The sequence below is a fragment of the Tympanuchus pallidicinctus genome, unplaced genomic scaffold (assembly GCF_026119805.1).
Source record: "Tympanuchus pallidicinctus isolate F22 unplaced genomic scaffold, pur_lepc_1.0 scaffold3, whole genome shotgun sequence".
NCBI lineage: Eukaryota > Metazoa > Chordata > Aves > Galliformes > Phasianidae > Tympanuchus > Tympanuchus pallidicinctus.
Window position 1 is genome coordinate 17,947,427 of NW_026294747.1, and position 20,724 is coordinate 17,968,150.

A 20,724-nucleotide genomic window follows, 5' to 3' on the forward strand; every position below is an offset into this window, starting at 1 on the left:
CAAATGCGTAGATGCACTCCTAATATAAAGTCTCTGTGTGAAGACCTTTGTTTTTAATATGAAGAAGCCATCTTAAAAACATAAAAGCTGTTAAGGAGAATGGTACTGAAGTCTAAATGAGTACCTGAAATGATCACTGTATGTTCTCAGAAATGGCTGATGGTGAGGCCTACAAGCATAATTGCAGAATGGGACCTAAAGTCTTGAAAATTAAGTTTACTGTAAATTAGAAGCTTAGATTCGTTTTGTTTTGTTTTGGCAGATATTATATGGATATTCTGCTCTGTACAAAGAGTTCTTAAATCTGTGTGGATTTCCTTCTGCTTATTTTTACCAAATCTGTTCTGAATGCAGCAGAATTCTTACACGTGCAGTTGATCGGTACTTACAAAGAAGATGCAGTAGGCTGGCGTGTATTTACAACAAGAAATATTAGAAATATGGGTGTCCTTTCTAATGCTTCATGATGTTGAGGTAGAAAGGATTATGAGATGCTGAGACAGCAACAAAAACCATCCCAAGTGAGACTGGAGAGCAGTTTGCTGTTCTCACCACTGAGAAAATGGAGAACCATTAATGATAATCCCTTAGCAGTATCCAGACCTGTAATTGGAGGCCTTAAATAACTATCTGCTTGATAGAGAATTATCTTACTGAAATAATGAGTTAAGCTACCTTTTGTATCTGTTAAGGAGTCACGCTAGCCTTGCAGAAAAGCATTTTCCTCACTTCAGAGGATCATAGAATCACTAAGGTTGGATGGACCACTAAAATCATGCAGCCTAGCAGCCAGCCCATGATTGTAACCACTCCAAACCACGTCCCGCAAAACCACATCTGCCTTTTCCTTATCACCTCCACGGACGGTGACTCTACAGAGCTGGGGGATTCAAAACGCCTAACAAAACCGTAGCTGCGCACAGCTCATTAGACGCACACCAGCTCTAACTAACGAGGCGGCACTCCGCAGCCCACGGGGAGGAGCCACGTGACCCCCGCCGCCCCCAGGCTGAGTCGCAGGGCGCCGCCGGCGTCCGCACACAGCGCCTCACCCAGGGGGTGGGGTGTGTGTGTGTGGGAGTGGGTCCTTATGCCCTGACTGACATTCTTCTCAGCCATTCAGAGCTCGCGCTGCCCGCTTGAAGCGGGGCTATTGGTCGCGGCGGCGAGGGGGTGGGCGCAGCACTGGAGTAGGTACCGTGGGTGCGGTCGTTCCCGCTACTCGCTGGCGCAGTGGAGCTTGGTGGCGTTTCCTCTCCGAGGTTGGCGGTAGCGAGTCTTGTCTCAGTAGCCCGCCCTGCGCGTGCTTTTCTCGCTCTGCAGTGCCCTTCCTGCCTGGGGGTCTCCTAAGCTTGCAAGATGGCTGACAGACAGGACGTCGCCTCGGAGCAGCTGAAGCGGTGGCAAAGCCAGCGGGGCTCGCAGGTACCGCCGCGGTCTGTGATGGGGGCGAGCTCTCGGGCGGTTCGCTGCCGGCAGAGAGCTGTCAGCAGGCCCGCGAGCCGCTGTGTGCGGGGCGCGGCGAGGGCGAGCTGCCTTCGGCCAAAAGGAGCGGCTGCCAGCCGGGCAGCGGTGCCACTGGCACGGGCATCTCGCGGCTCAGCCTTGTCCGCCTTTGCTGGGCAGGGCTGGGGCTGGGCCGTGCCCGGCGACGGGCTGTGGGAAGCCGCTTCCGCGGGGGGCTGGCTGGGATCGGCTGTCCTGTTATCGCAGCGGTAGAAATCGGTGAAAATCGGATTAGGGATCGGTATAGACAGCGAGGAACAGAGATGTGTTTACCAGGTTGGATTGGGGTGAGAGGTGGGTTGAAATCGCGTAAACAACAATATAGGGCTCTGCCTTCCAAAGACGGAGTGTGTGCCAGAGTGCTTGGCTGAGGGTGTAAATGCCGCACCGGTTGGCTGCCATTCCTTTTCAGCGAACCCCAGTGCCAGTTTGCTGCTCGGAATCTGCTGACAGGAATACGTATATGGCGTTAAACGCTCCTACTTGAATAGAATAGAACGGCAGCCTTACTAAACGTGGGTGGCTGCCATAGTTCACACTGCTCATAGTTAGCCCTCGACTTCGTCCATTCTACACAGCACTCTGTGTAAACAGTGTTCTGACGATCGGTTGTGGCTTCAACATATTCCACCATGTCTTACAGCATTTTCATGTACTGCAGCTAATGCTGTTTGCGTTAGTGCCAGCTCTTCTGTAGTGAAACAGCATTTAAATATAGGCCAAGGTTAATGTGAAGATTGGGAGTTAACACGGAGTCTGTGTTGCATAAGGAGTCACGAGACCTCAAGAGAGAAAGTAGGGGTGACTTATTTGAATTTTAAAGTGACATATGTAAGGTGCAAAGTATCAGTAATGCCTGGAAGAATGCACTTTGATGTATGGTGTTTACAACAACTGTGACTAAAATCCTCCTGGCTTTACTTCCTTCCTTTCTGCGACATTGGCTTCAAATGAGTGTTTATCTTTTATGGCTTTGACTGTATGCAGCTCCCAACCATTTGAAAATAAAGGCATCAAAAAACTCAACTCCGAAAGTAGTCTGAGCGTTCTCTTAAAACTAACGTGGTTTTCCTTCTCTCCCCTCACAGAGATGGAAGTTGCTTTGTGTGCCCCTCATGCCATTATCCTGAAACTAAGGCGCCTGTATATATATCCTGCCAGTTGGAAGCGTTTGTACTTCTAGTGTCAATATTAGAAAGAACCTCTCAGAAAGTTTGCCTTCACAAAAAGACCCTTCGGTCATGAAAATCTTACGTTTTTTTTTAATATGATTTGTTTCAAAAAGATATATTTCTATCCGTTTCTATTGGTCTTATGTTTGTATCATGGAAGAAACAGATAATGAAGTAACCTGTCCATTTAAAAAGGGCTGTACTGTCTCTACAAACCTTTTATATTTTACAGCATACATAGCTTCCAACTGACATACAGTTTTTTCTCCTTTTCAGGTAATTGTTCTGAAGGTATTATGAAACCATAGATGAATCAAAAACTTCTTTTTAAGGCTGGGAAAAGAGCCATCATGTGTATATCCTTAATGACTGTTACCGATGTCTTGCAAGGGCATTGTAGAGCAGAAGGTTGTAGGTGTATGGCTTGTAGTCCTACTGCTGAGCTTAGAGTTTGTATACAGTTTTGAAAGGATAAGCGGGGCTCTTATGTCGACATGACTTCTCTGTGCCTTGATGGACGTGGTGCATCTTTTGGGATTTCTTTTTATCACATTACAAACTTTTCCTGTCTTAAATGAGTTTTGTAGTCATCAACAAAAAATTGATTAATTTTCAGTTGACAAAATTAACAAAAATCAAAGAAAAAACAGTGCAGGTAGTTAGGTTTCCAAAGGAGGGAAAAAAAAGTTTTTCCCTATGCAAACTAAAATTTCTTGACCGAAAAGTTCATTTAAAAATGTCAAGATGTGTGAGCTTTTTATATTCATATCTGCAGACCATTCCATGCTTGAAGAAAGGGCTTTTCAAAGCAGAGGCTTAGAATGGATTTAAAAATGGGCTGCATGAAGCTTCCTAGTATGGAATGTGGCTCAGGATAATGAGCTGAAAAATCACATTGCACTAATTTGTGCAAGGTGAATATTTTGAAGCACAGTATTTTACATTTACTGGGCTGAATGACTGGAATAGATAAGTGAATTTTTCCTGAAGTGCCTTGAATATGGTAGTGTCCTCCTACTTACTTTAGTATATCAAAATTGTCATTTAAAAAAAAAAAAAATCAGCTGTAACGACAACTTAAACAATCGCTTCAAATTATAAACCACTTAATTATGCTTTATCATGTTTATTTTTAGGGGTGCTACATTGTATGGGGTCTGCATGTTAGAATATCATGTTAAGAAACTAAACCCTTAGAATAATTCAGGATGGGAGAACTTCCTATGCAGTCAGGCTTCTCAAAGTGAACAGTAAAATCCCTTTATTTGATTCAAAACTGATCAAAATATAAGCATGTGACATAGAATTAGTAGAAATAATATTGACAACAGCTTCTGCTTTTCCGTTTTTCCCCTGACAAACTAATGTTTTAATTAAAGCACCTGTTCCTTTGGCTTACTGTTCCTCTTTTATTTTTTTTATTTTTTGGTGTGTGTTCTAATGCAGTACCCAGTAAAATAGCACTGTCACCTTTAGAGTAGCATATTAATACACAGTGCAGATATACACACCAGTAGAAAAGAGTTTATATGTATGTATTTAGGAAAGTGGAAGTATGGACTGAATAGTGCTGTAGAATTCCAGCAGATGTTTCTTGAAGTTATCTCAGAGTGGCTGTTTTTTCTCCCCTGGTACAGAGTCACTCCTACCGTATGAACAAGCAGTGCTTTGGAATGAGCTGCAGGAACTGTATGGAAGGAAGGGGGGAAATGAGGAGAAATGTGGTCTATTTCTGGCAATTGATTTAAAGAGGCCAAAAGTTCTTATTTCCTGTTCTTTTTGACGGGGTGTTTGTTGACAGCAGTGCTTCTGATAATCCTAGTCCTTCAGTAGTTTATGAGTCTAGGATTGATCATTCCTTGGATTTGTTCTTGCTTATTATTAGCACAGCTCTTCCAAACTAGTAAAGGCATTCATGAGTACCTTCTAGTCTTTTCTGTGACTGCAAATCTTTCCTTGTGACTTCATCCCTGCACTGACGTTACTTTCCCCTTTTTCCTCACTACTTTTCAGTAGTTACCCTCTTTCATGCTTTTTCTCCCATATCCCCTCTTGTCACAGGAGCAGCAGAAGGGTCAAAATGAAACTTGCATTTTAAAATCATCTCATCATATTTTACTTGAAGGAAAGTGAAGCCATGATAAATACTTCTGAAGATAGAAAACGTTTTATCATTGTATATGGCTTTAACTCCCATTCTGAAGTGGCCTCAGGTATAATGCTGTTGATATTTACACCCCTATGATTTCTGTAAGTAGTTCCAGAATCTTTCGCAATTTTCTTGCATATAGTTGTGGCTTAACCCTGGCAGGCAGCTCAGCACCGTGTGACCACTTGTTCACTCTGCAGGTGATATGGGAGAGAGAATTGGAAAGGTAAAAGTGCAAGAACAACAAGATTGGAGAATCAACTCTTTGAAAGGGTTGATAACTGCAGGATGAGGGGAAATGGTTTTAAGTTGAGGGAGGGAAAATTTAGATTGGATGTCAGGGGGAAATTCTTTACAGAGAGAGTGGTGAGGTGCTGGAACAGGCTGCCCAGAGAGGTTGTGAGTGCCCCATCCCTGGAGGTGTTCAAGGCCAGGTTGGATGGGGCCTTGGGCAGCCTGGTCTAGTATTAAATGTGGAGGTTGGCGGCTCTTCATGTGGCAGGGGGTTGGAGATTCATGATCCTTGAGGTCCCTTCCAACCCTGGCCATTCTGTGAAGAACTCATGGGTTGGCGTGAAGACAGATTACTGGGTAAAGCAGAAGCTATGTGTGCAAGCAAAGCAGAACAAGGAATTCGTTCCTTAGCTTCGCTTTGGCAAGCAGATGGTGTGTGACATCCTTTTGGTCAGTGTGGGAACTGTCCTGGCTGTGTCTCTCCAGCTCCTGCTGTCAAGGCAACATGAGAAAGAGGAAAGTCTATGGCTCTGTGCAAGCACAGCTCTGCTACAACTGAAACATGGGTGGTGCTGCCATCACTGTTTTCATTAAAAAATCCAAATATTGGTATTGTGTGAATATCTATAAAGAAAATGAATTCTATCCCAGTCAAAACCATGATGTAAGAACCCCTTCTTGCATATCATGCTCAAGTCCCACACTTCTTCTAATGCATCTTCATTAATGACCACCCTTTGGTAATATGAGGATACCCTTCCTTCGGTCTGTGGACCACTCCTGTGGAATGACTGTGACTTAGCTTCTATCTGTTACAGTAGCTCTGAGGATAGGAGTGGTGTTATGTGGTGTTGCTGTGTGCCAGTAGCAGCTCTGCTTGTCGGACTTAATTGTAACACACAACTCAACCCATAGATTACAACTCTTTAAGGCTGTGTCAGTTACAGTTTCTACCTTCGGTCCTTTCATTCCAGTCTGTAAGGTGTAACATGTAAAGAACTCTTCTTGCTTTTGCTCAAGCCTGGGTTTGCCTATTGGCTGTAGTTCTTTGGAGCTGTACCTGCTTCTACCTGGCCTTACTGTGAGCCACAGTATCTTCAGATACCTGTCTGCTAAGTTGTAGACTTATCCACGACCATAGATGCTTTAAGGTCTGCCTGTTCTGGTGTGAGCTTATTAAGAGGATGTAGCCTTTTCAGGAGCATACAACCTGTGGCAATGACTTATTCACAGTCACTTTGAGGTGTACCTGCTGTAGTGTGGCCTTTTCAATGAGCCTCAGTCCCTTCAGAGGTTGCTTCTGACACGCCTGCTGCATTGCGTTCTTATCCACGGATGCTTTGAGGTACTTTCACATGGTCTTATTCACAGACATTCACAGACATTGCAAGGTGTACCTGCTATGGTGCAGGCTTCCTCATGGCCACCAATGTTTTGGATTATACATCCTCTCATGTGGGCTTACCTGCAGGGCACAATCCCTCTGACTGGAGTTCAGTCTGGAGTCCCACCCTGTCCAGCCCAGGCTGTAGCTGTTATCAGAGTGTTCATAGGCACAGTAAAACAAGCTGATAAGGAGTAGAGCAAATGGCAGAGCAAAAGCAGCCACTAGTAAGCACCGAACTCTTACCATGCAGTAAGTCAAGTAAGCCCTGTTAGCAGCTAAACAGCTGAAACATTTATATATCTGGTTCTAGTGCAGTCCCCACTTGTATCAAATCTGTCATCATCTTGAACCCTTTATGCCACACTTTGGATGGCCGGAAGGATGGAGTTATGGTATGTCACAAGTGAGCAGCTCTGCACCGCAAAGCTGCTTGCTTGCTCTCCCTGGATAGGATGGGAGAGGAAACTGGAGAAGTAAACGTGAGAACTTGTGTGTTGTCAGTTTGCTAGGTAAAGCAAAAGCCATGCGTGTGAGCAAAGCATAACAAGGAATTAATTTGCTTGTGTGTAATGGTTCGCCCTCTAGGAGGACAAACGGCTTCATTTCCACTTTTATGCTGGCTTAAATTGCAGAGCATAATGCTGTGTGGTATGAGATGTCTCCTTGGTCAGTCAGGATCATCTGTGCTGGCTGGGTCCCTTCCCAGCTCCTTGTGCACCACAGCCTGCTGGCAGAGCAGCATGAGAAGTTTGTTTTTTAGAAAGTGCTTGCTCTGTGTAAACACTGCTGTTCAACAACTGAAACATCAACCTGCTATCACCACTGCTTTCCTCAAAAATCCAGACTGTGGCATCATATAAGCCCCTATGAAGAAAACTATCTCAGCTGAAACCATGATACATACTTTTTTGTGTGTCCTGTGGTTTAGATAGAGGGCTTTCAATTTCTAGTGTTAATAGTCATTTTCTTACTTTCAGAAGCCAGATGCCTTGACCACTGCTGCTGGCAATCCAATAGGGGATAAACTTAATATTATGACAGTTGGGCCACGTGGACCTCTTCTTGTTCAAGATGTTGTCTTCACTGATGAGATGGCTCATTTTGACAGAGAGAGGATTCCTGAAAGAGTTGTGCATGCAAAAGGAACAGGTATGTTTTATAAATGCACTTTTTTCTCTGGGGATCAGGTTTAAGAAGCTTTTGAGGTGGCATATCAGTACAGTTGGATTGAAATGTATTATAGTCTATAATTCAGTTAACAACAGAGCGGCAGGTAAGGCCTGGTTTAGAAAAACTGTGTGTAGGTCTTTGATCCAAAGGTAAATGGATCAAGTGTGTGAAATTTAAAGACAAACAAGAAACCACAAACCCAACCAACCACAAAAAATACCTGTAATAATTCAATTGTAATAAACAGTTAATGTGCTGTGAATCTGCAGTTCTTGATTAAATTTATACCAGTTATTACGCCAAGGGTCAAAGCTGAAATTTAAAGCAGTGAAACTATTAAAAAATATAGAAATGTAATTATAGCCCTTTGATTTATTTTAAATATTGTACTATTCACTGTACTCTGTTTCATCTGTCTGTTGCTTCTTACTACCCCTCTTCTCTGATACGATGTCTTAACCATCTGTGTTTTAATACTTGTTTCTGTGTTTTTTGATTAAAAACTTCACTCTCTAATACCTGATGTATCAGTCTGCCAAAGAGAGATGATCTTTAATACTTAAACTAGAAAAATGTCACATAGAACTAGCACCACTGGTTTCTGTTACACGTTGCTCTTAAACAATAAAATATGGGACTGAATTTTATTGTAATATATATAGATCTGTAGAAAAGGTCATCTTTGGAGGGTGGGGAGGACTGGTTGCTTTGTCTTGTTTGAAGACAACATTTACTAAGATCAAAGAAATGCTTATCTTCCTCAGAGGTAAATATGAAATCTTGGCAGAAAAGCACCCAAAGAGAGTTACTGTTTAGTATTTTGTAGAGTAGGAGTGAGATCTGTATTGCTGCCAGGAACTGTTAGCAGTCTGTTAAGATGGGGGTGGGGGAGCACAGTGCAAATACTAGATAGTGTGATGTAAATTTTAATCTGTAAAAACAAATTGGTGGTTTAGTGCATAGATTTAAAGTGTATTTTCATGGTTTTTGTTTTTTTTTTTTTTTAACTTAATGTTGTATGTTTAACCATAATTGAATAATATATATGCTATGAGTGGAAGGAAATTATGTAGATCTGATGTTTTGAAATTATATTTCTTCAGGTGCCTTTGGCTATTTTGAAGTGACTCATGATATTACCCAGTACTGCAAGGCAAAAGTGTTTGAACACATTGGAAAAAGAACTCCAATTGCTATACGGTTCTCCACTGTTGGTAAGGCTCTAAAATTGTGTATCTTCATACATACATACATACATATACAATCTCATAGTTAACCCTGATATCAGTGTTTGAGTTGCAGAACACTTACATTGTCTTTAAGATATTTGAAATGTTTCCTTCTCTGTATATTTTATTTAATTTTTAAGACCTTAAACAACAGTGAACTATTTCTATGTCTTGTGGCACCAGCCCTGTTTTTCCCCTGGAATGTGAAAGAAAGGGTAGTCTGTACTACTTTTAGTCTGTTTTTAGTTCTGATGGAAAGCTTTGTTTCTGGAGGGGTCACAGTCAACACTTGCAAACTGCGGTTTTACTCTTTAAATTTGAAGACCTGAAATCTCTTATGCTGTAGGAATGCTCTGGAGAAGAATGCTGCTAAGTGTATTTTAGGCAAGTAGGAATAGTCAATATTCTAAACAATCTTGCTTCTTTTGCTAAAGAAGTGAATGCATGGATTGGCTATGTTAAGTATGCTTTGTAAAGCTATAGAGTATACCTTATAGAAAAAGGATCTTCTGAAGGGTGTGTATTACTAGACATGTTTATTATACTTAAATTCTAATGAATATTTAATTCTGGGAATTGCACTGGAAAAGGGAAGGAAAAAGCAAAAAAAAAAAACAAAAAACAAAAGACAAAAAAAAAACTCAAGGACCTCTAGTTTTTAGCTTACTGGTCTTTCTCTGGAATATTCTGTTGGAGAAAAAAGGCATGTAGCTGAGCTTGGTAAGTAGATAGTGCTGAAGAGGAAAGTTGCAGTGTTACCCTTCCTTTTCCTGCTGTTTTTGAACGTGTTTCTTCTGAGCTATTTTGTAGCAGACAGAATCATTTTACAAGAGATAATGGGTGTCCTAGTTGTTTCTTAATGACTGCTAACGTTAATAGTTGCTGAATGCCTCCAGAACACTTGCTGACATATGGTGGAGGATACTTTTGCTGTGGTATGAATTCACCTGCTGCTTTTGGATAAAGCAAGGGATTAATTAAGTGTTGCAACTCTTCTGTAAGAAGTTGTGCTTTCACTGGGTACGCGACTTTGATTGCTGTTCTCCAAGTGAGAGCTTTCACAATGGGATTTGTTGCACAGAAAACAACGTATTTCTAGGTAATTCAGCCGCTTCAGGCACTCCCTGAAGTATTATTACTAACGTGCAGAAAATTCTTTGAATGTAATAGATTTTAATTAGAAATAAACAACAGCATAAACCATTCTCTTAGGATCTTACGGCATATTCTCAAGTTTCATAGTTTTCTACTTTGGTTTCTTATCATAACGCTTGTATGTGTTTGTGTTTCTTCAAGCTGGAGAATCTGGGTCAGCTGACACAGTTCGTGACCCTCGAGGCTTTGCAATGAAATTCTATACAGAAGAAGGTAACTGGGATCTCGTGGGAAATAATACACCTATCTTCTTTATCCGGGATGCAATGTTGGTGAGTAAGCACTGAGGATGATAGTATTGTGTGGAAGAGTCCAAAAGTTATCTCAAACCTTGTTCTTGCTCTACTGATAAGCAAGAGTCGTTTTGACATGCTTTTAAATTCTGTCCAATAGGTGTTCTAACTGGTTTTAACTTGACAAGGTGATGCTTAAAAAATAAAAAAAAAAAAGAGCTAATACTTGATTACTTACATTGCTACTTCAATAGCACAAATGCATAGTTATTTGCTAGTGCACATGCTACAGGATAGCAGCCAACAAGTAAATATATAGTGGCTTTAAACTTCCAGTTTGATCAGCTTCACTAGTGTTTATATGCAAATTTAAGAGCATTTGCCTCTCATTTTATTGGACAGAAGTTGAAAGCATTTTCTGTCTTTGAACATCCCGTTAATCCTAATGTTAAAATTTTGCTTTCATAGTCAAATCAGTAAAATTAGGGTAACAAATTTGGTTGCAGGAAGTAAATGACAACAGAAGATTTTTCTTAAAGCTTTCTAATCCTCTAGTGTTTTGTTCCTTTCATAGCTAAAAATGTACCTAATAAAACTGTTAATCTGTTAAACTGTTAATAAGCAAAATCTTGTAGAAGATTATATCCCATGTATTTGGGGATATGAAATAAAACTTTTTTTTCTCTCTTCCTTTCCTCCCTGGACAAATTAGTTTCCATCTTTCATCCATAGCCAAAAGAGGAACCCTCAGACTCACTTGAAGGATGCAGATATGGTATGGGATTTCTTGAGTCTTCGCCCCGAGTCTTTGCATCAAGTAAGTTTCTCGTCTTAAATTTCATGTTACAGCAGCATGTTTTTAACTGAAACTGTTTTCTCTGGAAGCCTACGTGATTTTTGTAGGCACTGTAAAGGTCAAAAGCCTGTAATACCTTTGATACCTCCTAAGGCCATTAGTACTTTCTTTTAGTTTTGTCTTTTTTTTCTTTTAAAGACTATGAAAAAGCTAGATTTCTCCCACTTTTGTGATCATATCTTACATAGAGATGGAAAGAAAGCTCGTGTGTTTCTTTAATACTAAAGCCATGGGAGAGCTGATTAACAACGAACTGTATATTAATGTTAGCATATAAAGAAGAATGCCATTAGAAAAGCTAAAGAAAATTGAAATGCAGTTGTGTTTTTGAATATGAACAGATTAATGTAGAAGTTTTCCAGTTACTTGGAATGGAGATACAGCAGGCGTTGTTTCTGATTGTAAATCGGGAAAAAAGCAGCATTCTGAATAACTTCAGTGCTATGTTTATTGCCTAAGGACACTGACAGGTAGTTATTCAGGACTTAAATTTCCTGATTTTCTTTATTTTATAAAAAATTTTAGTTGTATTTAAATATCTATACTTTCCTGCTCTGTGCTTATAGAGAAAATCATAACATTGTCACTAGGTTGATGTGTTTTTCCTTTAATACTGAAAGTGGGCATCCTTGTTGCATGTGCAAAACCTGAGCAGTCTTGGTTTAAGTCTTAGAAACTTAAATTTCTCTAGGATGTTGATATGATTTTTAATGTTAAATATTTACAGTGATGCATATCGTGTAGTAAGTGACCTTAGTCTCAAGTGGTTGTTTAGCTGAACCGAATGAGCTAATGTTGTTGGATTCTTCCCTGTAGGTGTCTTTCACGTACAGTGATCGTGGTATTCCTGATGGATTTCGCCATATGAATGGATATGGATCTCATACTTTTAAACTCATTAATGCTAGTGGGGGAGCCGTCTACTGCAAATTCCATGTTAAGGTGTGCTTTTTCTCCTCTTATTTATTGGAAGTAGACTTTACACTGAATGAAAAGATCAACTCAAAGATTGTCTGAATGCTCTGTTTAATTTCTGCTTTAATTCAAAAGAGAATTACTTAGTGTATATACTCTACATATGTTGTGTGTGCATGTTTTCAAATCAGTTGCATGCATTTAAAGTACATAGATGATGTTCCTTAGAAATACAACATCGATTATGTAAAGTCAAAGAATATAATCCTCTACCTGAGAGCTCTATGGCTGAAGCTTGTAGAACTTTCCTACTTTTGTTGGGAAATAAGTCAGTAGCACATCTCACTTGCAAACAGCTTCCCTTCAGTTTTAAAGACAGTGGAGCTGCTTAACTTGTTAAATTTCAGTTAGTGGAGCCTGGATGCTTACTCTTGAACCAAGGCTTGAGAAACCATTATTCTGAACTAAGAAGGATTGCATAGCAGCTCTTAGTTTTTCAGTTGTCAGAAGCTTATTAAAATGATGGTGTAGTTCCTGCTGAAGATGTCGGAGAAATTGAAGGGGAAGAAAGGAAATTTCAACAGAATATCTGAAAAGATGGATTCTGTATGAATCTTGGACTTTCAGCATTGAGAGCCGCTACCATTCTATCAGTTTATTTTAGCACGTGGTCTGTGGGAAGAGATGAGATGATGGGACAGTAAAGGAGCACTCCATCCTGTGAGGGGAAAGAAGAAATATATTCACTTTATGTGCTGTAGAGATTGTATTTCCATGTTTGTTTTTGTGTGGTATAACGTTACTTTTATTTCTGTTTTATAAGAGAACTCATTCTTATCTGGAAGCCAGCTGTTGACTGTATTGTTCCCAAACTGATATTACTGTAGACTGGGACATCATGCTCTTAGTTCTTGAGTCTTGTTAAAACACATTGCTATTATTATTATTATTGTAATTCCTGCAAGTAATATCTGTTTCTCCTGCTTTTGTTGCTTTTAGACTGATCAGGGCATCAAAAATCTTACTGTTGAAGAAGCAGGAAGACTGGCTGCTACTGATCCTGATTATGGAATTCGTGATCTTTACAATGCCATAGCCAATGGAAACTATCCTTCCTGGACTTTCTACATTCAAGTTATGACTTTTGAACAAGCAGAGAAGTTCCCATTTAATCCTTTTGATTTGACTAAGGTATCTCTGTTGTTCTTCCTTGCTGAAACAGTTGCATTGTGTGGTCTTGGTGTTGGTTTTTGGTTACATCAGACTTCCAGTTGCTGTTCCAAAGAATGGCACTTGGAAGATAGTAAAGTAAACTTATGGTTTTTTATTTTTTTTCTGTAATACTGCCCACCTCCAAAACGTTTAAATACTTCTGACCTTTTGAAACTGCAGCATAACAAAAGAAAGACTAGTTTATCTCGTTGCATTTTTTTAGTAGCAGAAAACAATCATGCTACCAGTTCCACATACAATACTGCATTCCTAGGCATCTCTTCAAGTGCCTGTGGGTATTTCATTTAAGTAGTCAAGTGTTGGGATTATGCCACGATGAAATTATTTGCACGAATGCTCTGTGTGAATTTCAGAAGACAAAGACATTCCTCAAAATATCTGTTAGCAAAGTAGAAATTACTTCAATAATGTATTCTCTCTCAGTTGAGACTTAATTAAGCAGCACTTGCCCGTTTTGTTATTTAAGCTGCATAATACTAATCACATGGATTTTAATGCATGCGTTTTCTGATACAGATTTGGCCGCATGGTGACTATCCTCTCATTCCCGTGGGCAAGATTGTCTTGAACAGGAATCCTGTCAATTACTTCACGGAGGTAGAACAGATGGCATATGATCCTAGCAACATGCCACCTGGTATTGAACCCAGCCCCGATAAGATGCTGCAGGTAATCTACTGTTCCTGTAGTACTCCGTGGGTGAAATCTCATGTTCTGTTTGTGAAAGCATTGCAATCACTTTATGTAACAATGGTAAAATAACTGGACAGATGGAAAGCAGCTGAATTTTTTTGTCTTTAAATAATCACAATTTGTTGATATGATTATCCAGTGTTTAAATATTAGGAGAATGGAAACAACTAAAGGAATAGAAAATCCAAAATTTAGAGGACATCTGCAAATAACTTGTTGCTAGGAAATCTATTGGTCTGACAAGAGCAACTATATAAGACCTCAGCAGCAATGCTTGCTTACTTATACTTTTGTAGAATATTTTAGAATTCAGAATGCTTGAGTGTGAGAAGTGGACTTGAAACACTCTGATGCACAGAACTAATCTTAAATTTAAACTTAAATTTAAAAATTGCTTACAAGTAGGAAAATACTTATATTACTCCTTGATATTTACCACTGTTGTGGTATTTTTAATTTCTAGGCATGTAACTCTTCTCCTGTGTCAGGATAGGGTTAGTATTCTGAAACAAACTTGTTGGTAATTGGTAGGAAATGCCAAGTTGTGTAAATACATCTCCACGTGCTGTTCTTCACAGGTTTTTTTTTTGTGAAGTTAGTTTGTGTCTGTGTCACTTTGAAGGTGCTTTAAATTATGTCAGGAATATATAAATATGCTAAGGAAGCAGTCTTCTGCCTTTTACTATTTAGTATATAATGACTTTAATTGGGATACTCCGCATAACTGCTACTTACTGGAAGATCTTTAGTAATGTTTGTGATGCCTGTTTTAGGGTCGTCTTTTTGCATATCCTGACACGCACAGACATCGTCTGGGACCAAACTATCTGCAGATTCCTGTGAATTGCCCCTACAGGGCTCGTGTGGCCAATTATCAGAGGGATGGGCCAATGTGTGTGTCTGACAACCAAGGTATTAATAGAAATCCTTTCATCTTTGAAGCTACTGCAGCTTTTTATTTTCGCAGAAGATTAAAGATATTTATTAAGTACTTTTTTGACTAATTTTTTTACATTGTGAGAAACATTACATAAGCATGTGAACATAAATGTCTTTTTTTAACTATTTAAAAGTAGGTAGATGGCGGTTACTACAACTTCTATCTTCTATCAAGAAGCTGTTATTTCCAAATTGGGTTTTCAAATTTTATGTGTGTAATTGTCACTTGTGAAAAATATTCATTTGCAATTTGAATATATGTATGTTGTATGTTTGCATACAAACTGTATATACTTACATATAATGCCTCTATATCTCTTGTATTAATCCAGAAAATCAGACTTTGTTTGAACATTTGTGTGGAAAGTGTATTTGAAATCATTTAGTTTTATTTAGAAGCTTTAAAATGCTTCTAAATTCTAAAAACATTAAAATGTTAAGCTTCACTTGGTTGAAAAGTTTAGAGATAGATTATCTTCAGAGAGGTGAATTGCAGGAGAGCATGGTCAGTCAAATTAGTTCATTACCGGCCCTAGTTTGTTAATTCAAAGACTTCCAGGGACAAACATGTTAACAGCTTGAATTGAAAAGTTCTAAAATGCTAATTATTTAATGCTAAGTATGCCTGAGAAATGGTTTCACAAGATAATTACTTTTTCTTTGTTTGTACTTGTAGGCAAAAATCTGCTCTAAAAATTAGAGCCTAAATCTTTTAATAAGTCTATATCTGCATTTTTTCCCACCGGTTTCCAAGATTCCTGTAAGGCAGGAATGTAAATCCCAACACTAGAGCTTTAAATTCAGCTCTGTTGCATGATACGTTCTGTCAGTATTTGCCCAATGTTGACTGACTTGTATCTAAACATAAGCAAGTATGTACTTGAGCTACATTTCATGCCAAAAGCATGTATTCCTCTGGGCTATGAAAAAAACTATGAAGGAGGAAGTGGAAATGTTCGGAAAACAGGAACTTGAAAGCAGCGTTTAAGAAGCTTTGTAAGTTCATTGTGTTGAAAATAAACTGTGAAGGGTCAAATTCAAGATTTCAAATAAGCAGACAGAAGTATGTTTTCGTTGCCTTTGGACTGAAATTTTGAATGAGTCCCATGATTTTATTGAAATTCTGAGCAATGGTGTAGAGGAAGTGGCCAGGCCTCCTCATTTTTGAAACAGAGCAGTTTTTTTTTATCCCGAGATCTATGTAAATTCTTCTTGTACTAAGTGCTTTTTAAATGCTGGCTAAAAGAGTGCTGCTGTTGATAACCGTATATTGATAACTGTTTTCAGTAAGGTGAATCAGAATTGGGTGATTGTTGTTTTTTTGGTTTTTTTTTTAGATTATTTCTATCTATTTATTTTAATTTTCTTAAATTTTTTTGCGTTCCCTCTTCAGGTGGTGCCCCAAACTATTATCCAAATAGCTTTACTGGTCCAGTAGATGAGCATGTTCTGAAGGAGAGCCGCATGTCCGTTTCAGGAGATGTGCAGCGTTTCAGTAGTGCAAATGAAGACAATGTGTCTCAGGTATGATGCGTAAAGGGACTTTACACTGCTTATTCAGAAGATGAGCTTATAGTCTGTATGAACGATATTAGTAATGATCAATCAAACATGAATATCTTTGCATTTGGGCCAACCTGAAATTAAGCACTTGTAAAATTTTGAAAGATCTCTGTACAGCTTAATAATGATTAATAACTGAATTCTTGCTGACAGGACCATAAATGAATTCTCATAGATCTCTGACATCGTATTTTGAGCACTCATATCTAGAGAGAGTGGTGTTCAGTTTTCCTGCAACTGGCCTATGCAGATAGCAAAACTAGAATATGCATGTAATGTAATGAGCTCCAGTTCCTTAATTTGAAGTGCAACAGTACATACTTGTTTTCATTAACTAGGTAAGCATCAGTGATCTTAAACTACAAACGAAAAGGGTTGTTAACGGATTTGCTGGGGGGGGGGGGGAAAAGCCAGCAAAAATTAGTTGCCTATGGAGTTGAATTTAAATGCTGCCTTACTAGTGATAGCTATTATTTCTTTGATAATAATGAATCCTAAATAATGGGCTGCTGCTTGGTAGAATGACTTGCTTTTGGAAATTTCAAACTAATTTTTTTTTCTAATTATAAGGTGCGAGACTTCTATCTCAAAGTGTTGAAGGAGGATGAACGCCAAAGGCTGTGTAAAAATATTGCTGATCATCTTAAAGATGCTCAACTTTTCATTCAAAAGAGGGCTGTAAGTAGTCTGTTTGCTTTCAGTCTTTGCTCTTTTTTTTCTGCAGTCCAGGATGTCTAGCAACTTTGTCAAAATAACACTGTGCTTATGAGACAAAGATGAGGAATTCTGCTTCTAGATAACTTGCAGACTTTTCTTTCTTTTGCAGGAATTGCAAATACAGAACATTTTAATGTGTGAATATGTGTAAATAATGTAGAATATGCTGGAAGGACTTGTTCCTACTGAGAAAAATTTGAAGTTGAACACCAGGGATGTCGTTATGTTTATCTTTGCACTTCAAAAATCAGATGATTAAATTCAGGAGAGGCCTTTTATGTATGCTTAAAGAAGCAATGATTCATTGTGTTCATTGCTCCCTTCTGGTCGCTGAAAATCAAACTGTTAATTTTGAAAATGCTTTTCTATCCTTCTATTCTTCCTTTTATATTCTGATTATAGATCACAGAATAGGGGAAATTCATTGCATTTTATGTTGTCTTCTTGTTTAGGTGAAAAACTTCAATGATGTTCACCCTGACTATGGTGCGCGTATTCAGGCACTGCTGGACAAATACAATGCTGAGACTGGGAAAAAGGTGTGCTAAAGACTTGTGCTGCTCAATTTTGTTGAACCAAATATTTTAGTTTTATTCATACGTTTACCAGAATGAAGAGTCTATTTTAACTTGCATTTGATTTTAAATGGGAGAAGTCAATGCGTGTGGAATTACAAAATGAGGGAACATCACTCACTTAAAAAAAAAAAAAAAAAAAAAAAAAAAAAAAGTCTGGTTAATCAACATTTAATTTAATGTAGTTAATTGCTTTCCAAAGGTTTGGAAAATAAGTGGAAGTGCTTTGCAAGGTGTTCAGGTTGCTTCTTCATACGAAACAATTATCTACTTTCTGTAGTAGTAAAAAACACTTTAATGGGACTTTTCTGACTACACAGAATAAAAAATTGTTGCTCAATTGTACTTTTTTTTTTTCCTGCAATTTCTGTGACTGCTTTAATGGAACTTACTCTAATTATTTATCTTGTATCACTTTTTAGGATGTCATCAGGACGTACAGACAAGCCACTTCTCGTGTGTCTGCCAAAGAGACGTCCAACTTGTAAAGTGTGCTGCAGAGAATTACCATATGAATTTTGCGTCCATGCAACTGTGGGACAACCTGTTGAAAATGTATTGAATGTGGCAGAATTCCTCACAAATTTTTTACAGGCTTGATTTTTTTAAGCTTTCAAGTGCCTGTATCTGTACTGGAAACAGTAAGTAACACAAGCTAACAATCCTAGTGCCTTTCAACACTAGTGCTTTACTGCTCGCTAAAAACATGGTGTTTTCAAGGAAACTGAAAAGTTTTCCTTTCTAAGAGGAAACATAAATTCACGTTCTATTCCATCTTTTTAAATGTAAAACTATCTCTGGCTAAATTGCACAATAAGACTTACATAATGATACTGTGATTATCCTTATGGATAAACTTGTTCATGTTAAAAAGCTGATATTACTTAGTATTTCTAGTGAAGTAGTTACCTGAATGTATTTGTAGGCTCTTCCTTTTGAAATTGTTTTATCTTCCTGAATAAAAATAACACATATGCAGTAGTTCTGGTAAAATATTGGTTATTTCTCATTCCTTTGTAAAAAATGGAGCTGAATAGGAAGCTTATCTCACATATGTAATTTTCATTCTAAACACATATTGAAGATAACAAATCTCTACTTATTAATGCTGTGTCAGAGATAACTGATTTAAGGGAGATGGCGGGTGCAGTTATTTTCTACTTGTGTACACTTTACAACCAAAGTGATTACATCTTACAAGTCCGTAGGGGGAGAAAAATGTGTAGTTTTTTTTTCCTCATTTACAAGTATTCAAATTGAAGAACATTGATTTTTTCCAAACATGTGGAACATTAACCTCCAAATACATTGATTTACAAGCTTAGATGCCTTAAACTATTCCCAATAGTTCCTGAAGTTGTTTGACTGCTGTAATCTGATGTTGCTTAAGTCAGAGCTGGTTTTCAAAATTAAAGCCTAATTGAAATGGTGTGTTTGTATGCATGCACGTTCATCTATGTAGGGATAAAAGGGATAAAACCTGATTTTAGACATATTGGAATGTTGTACACTGTTTGCAATTTAGTTAATCAGTACAAAAAGAAATTGCAACGCTTTGGATTGAGAAGTGTTATTTCTTCTGGTAGTTCAAAGGAGTGTTTTTAGCATATTGATATTTTATCTACAATTTTGGAGTATAATCTTTAATAGTACCTTATGAACTGAGACATAATGAAAGCGTTTATATTTTAGCTGTATCCTGAGTTCTTAAGTTTTATGATAATTACAGAAATTCTGGTTTTATCGTACCTGAACATGTATGGTGTTGGTCTAAGAAACTACAGTCAGTGCCTGAAGATTTCACAGTGTGTTCATACAACAAAGCCATGGCTTAAGCCACATTTTTTGTAGAGGCCAAAAATCCCAACAAGTATTTTTTCTTAACTAACTTGGAAGTATCACCCAGTTATGGGGTAACTAGTGTTCAAGCTGATGGTTGGAATTTAGAATAAAATTTGTAATTACACATTGAAGCTGTTCCTAATGGAATAAAAATGTTTTCTAACTGTGCTCAATAGGCAGTTTGCCGTGCATCTATAATTCCAGCAAGTATCAATAATTCTGCCTGTCACTTTTCCCTCTTCCCTTACCAAAGAGAAAGATCAGCATGTATATGTAATCAGTCCAGATCTTAGTTACACAACATTGCCCTCAGTTTGAAATATACACTTTCCTTGCTTGCCTGCTAATACTGCTTTACTAGCATTTGGATTGAAAGAAGCACTGAATGATGATAAAAGATTTCAGAGCCCAGCTACTAGCTTTTAAGCAAATATACCAGTTTCAACAGTTGGTGCATTTGAGGATCTACGTTGGATTGCATTTTGAGTAGGGGTACTCCTTGATTTGGATTTCAAGCACAAATTAGCTTTATGAGAAGTGATACAGATAGACTGAAAAAAAATTGGTAAAGTGCTGTTAACTAGAAACTTTGTAGAAAGCTATTCCAACTCATTTACCTACTAACCTATTGTGAAAAAACATCTGTGTGATAAAGTAAAGTGATATCAAATGATGGTCTGTGTTATCCTGGGATTTGTCTGGATAATTGCATGATGAGGCTGGTGGGAAATGAAAGAGCTGTATAATGAGTGGGAATTTGTTTTGCTGACACAGAAAATCCTAATGAGTCTTGGGAAGGAGTATGCAAGACTTTGTAATTTTCATGATCTCTGGTAAATGAATTATGTTGCCTTTCTTTTGTTTCTGAAATAAAGCAATTAAAAATTTCTTTGCTACATGTTGCCTTTTTTTGTGAGCCTATATTCAATCAGTTTATTTTAAATGACAGCATGAATTTGTTAATTTGTTGTTGTGGTTTTTTTTGAGGATTTTTTTGTTGTTGTTGTGATAGTGCAGAAGCTGTTGAAGTTCTGGGGAAATGGTATTTATTTTAGACCACAAGTTACTTGGATTGCACAAGCTCTAATGAAGACCTCATAAGCAAACAAAGGTTGCAGACTCAGGCTGACACTTCAAATTCATGTGATGGTGCCAA

The 20,724-nt window shown here is 38.3% G+C and overlaps 1 protein-coding gene across 1 annotated transcript; it reads left to right on the forward strand.

The window, feature by feature from the left end:
* Positions 1-1,200: 1,200 nt before the first annotated feature.
* Positions 1,201-20,464, forward strand: CAT (catalase). Its single transcript, XM_052695246.1, has 13 exons — positions 1,201-1,425; positions 7,426-7,597; positions 8,722-8,832; positions 10,144-10,274; positions 10,948-11,052; positions 11,908-12,033; positions 13,006-13,197; positions 13,756-13,908; positions 14,706-14,844; positions 16,265-16,395; positions 17,005-17,112; positions 17,604-17,690; positions 18,149-20,464. The coding sequence occupies exons 1-13, from the start codon at positions 1,360-1,362 to the stop codon at positions 18,212-18,214; spliced, it is 1,587 nt and encodes a 528-aa protein (XP_052551206.1). The 5' UTR covers positions 1,201-1,359; the 3' UTR covers positions 18,215-20,464.
* Positions 20,465-20,724: the final 260 nt, after the last annotated feature.

Bases quoted from the DNA above. Each gene is read 5' to 3' on its own strand.
- CAT (XM_052695246.1), top strand. From the start codon at position 1,360: ATGGCTGACAGACAGGACGTCGCCTCGGAGCAGCTGAAGCGGTGGCAA. The intron at 1,426-7,425 runs GTACCGCCGCGG...TCTTACTTTCAG, and splicing joins AAAGCCAGCGGGGCTCGCAG to AAGCCAGATGCCTTGACCAC. The intron at 8,833-10,143 runs GTAAGGCTCTAA...TGTTTCTTCAAG, and splicing joins TATACGGTTCTCCACTGTTG to CTGGAGAATCTGGGTCAGCT.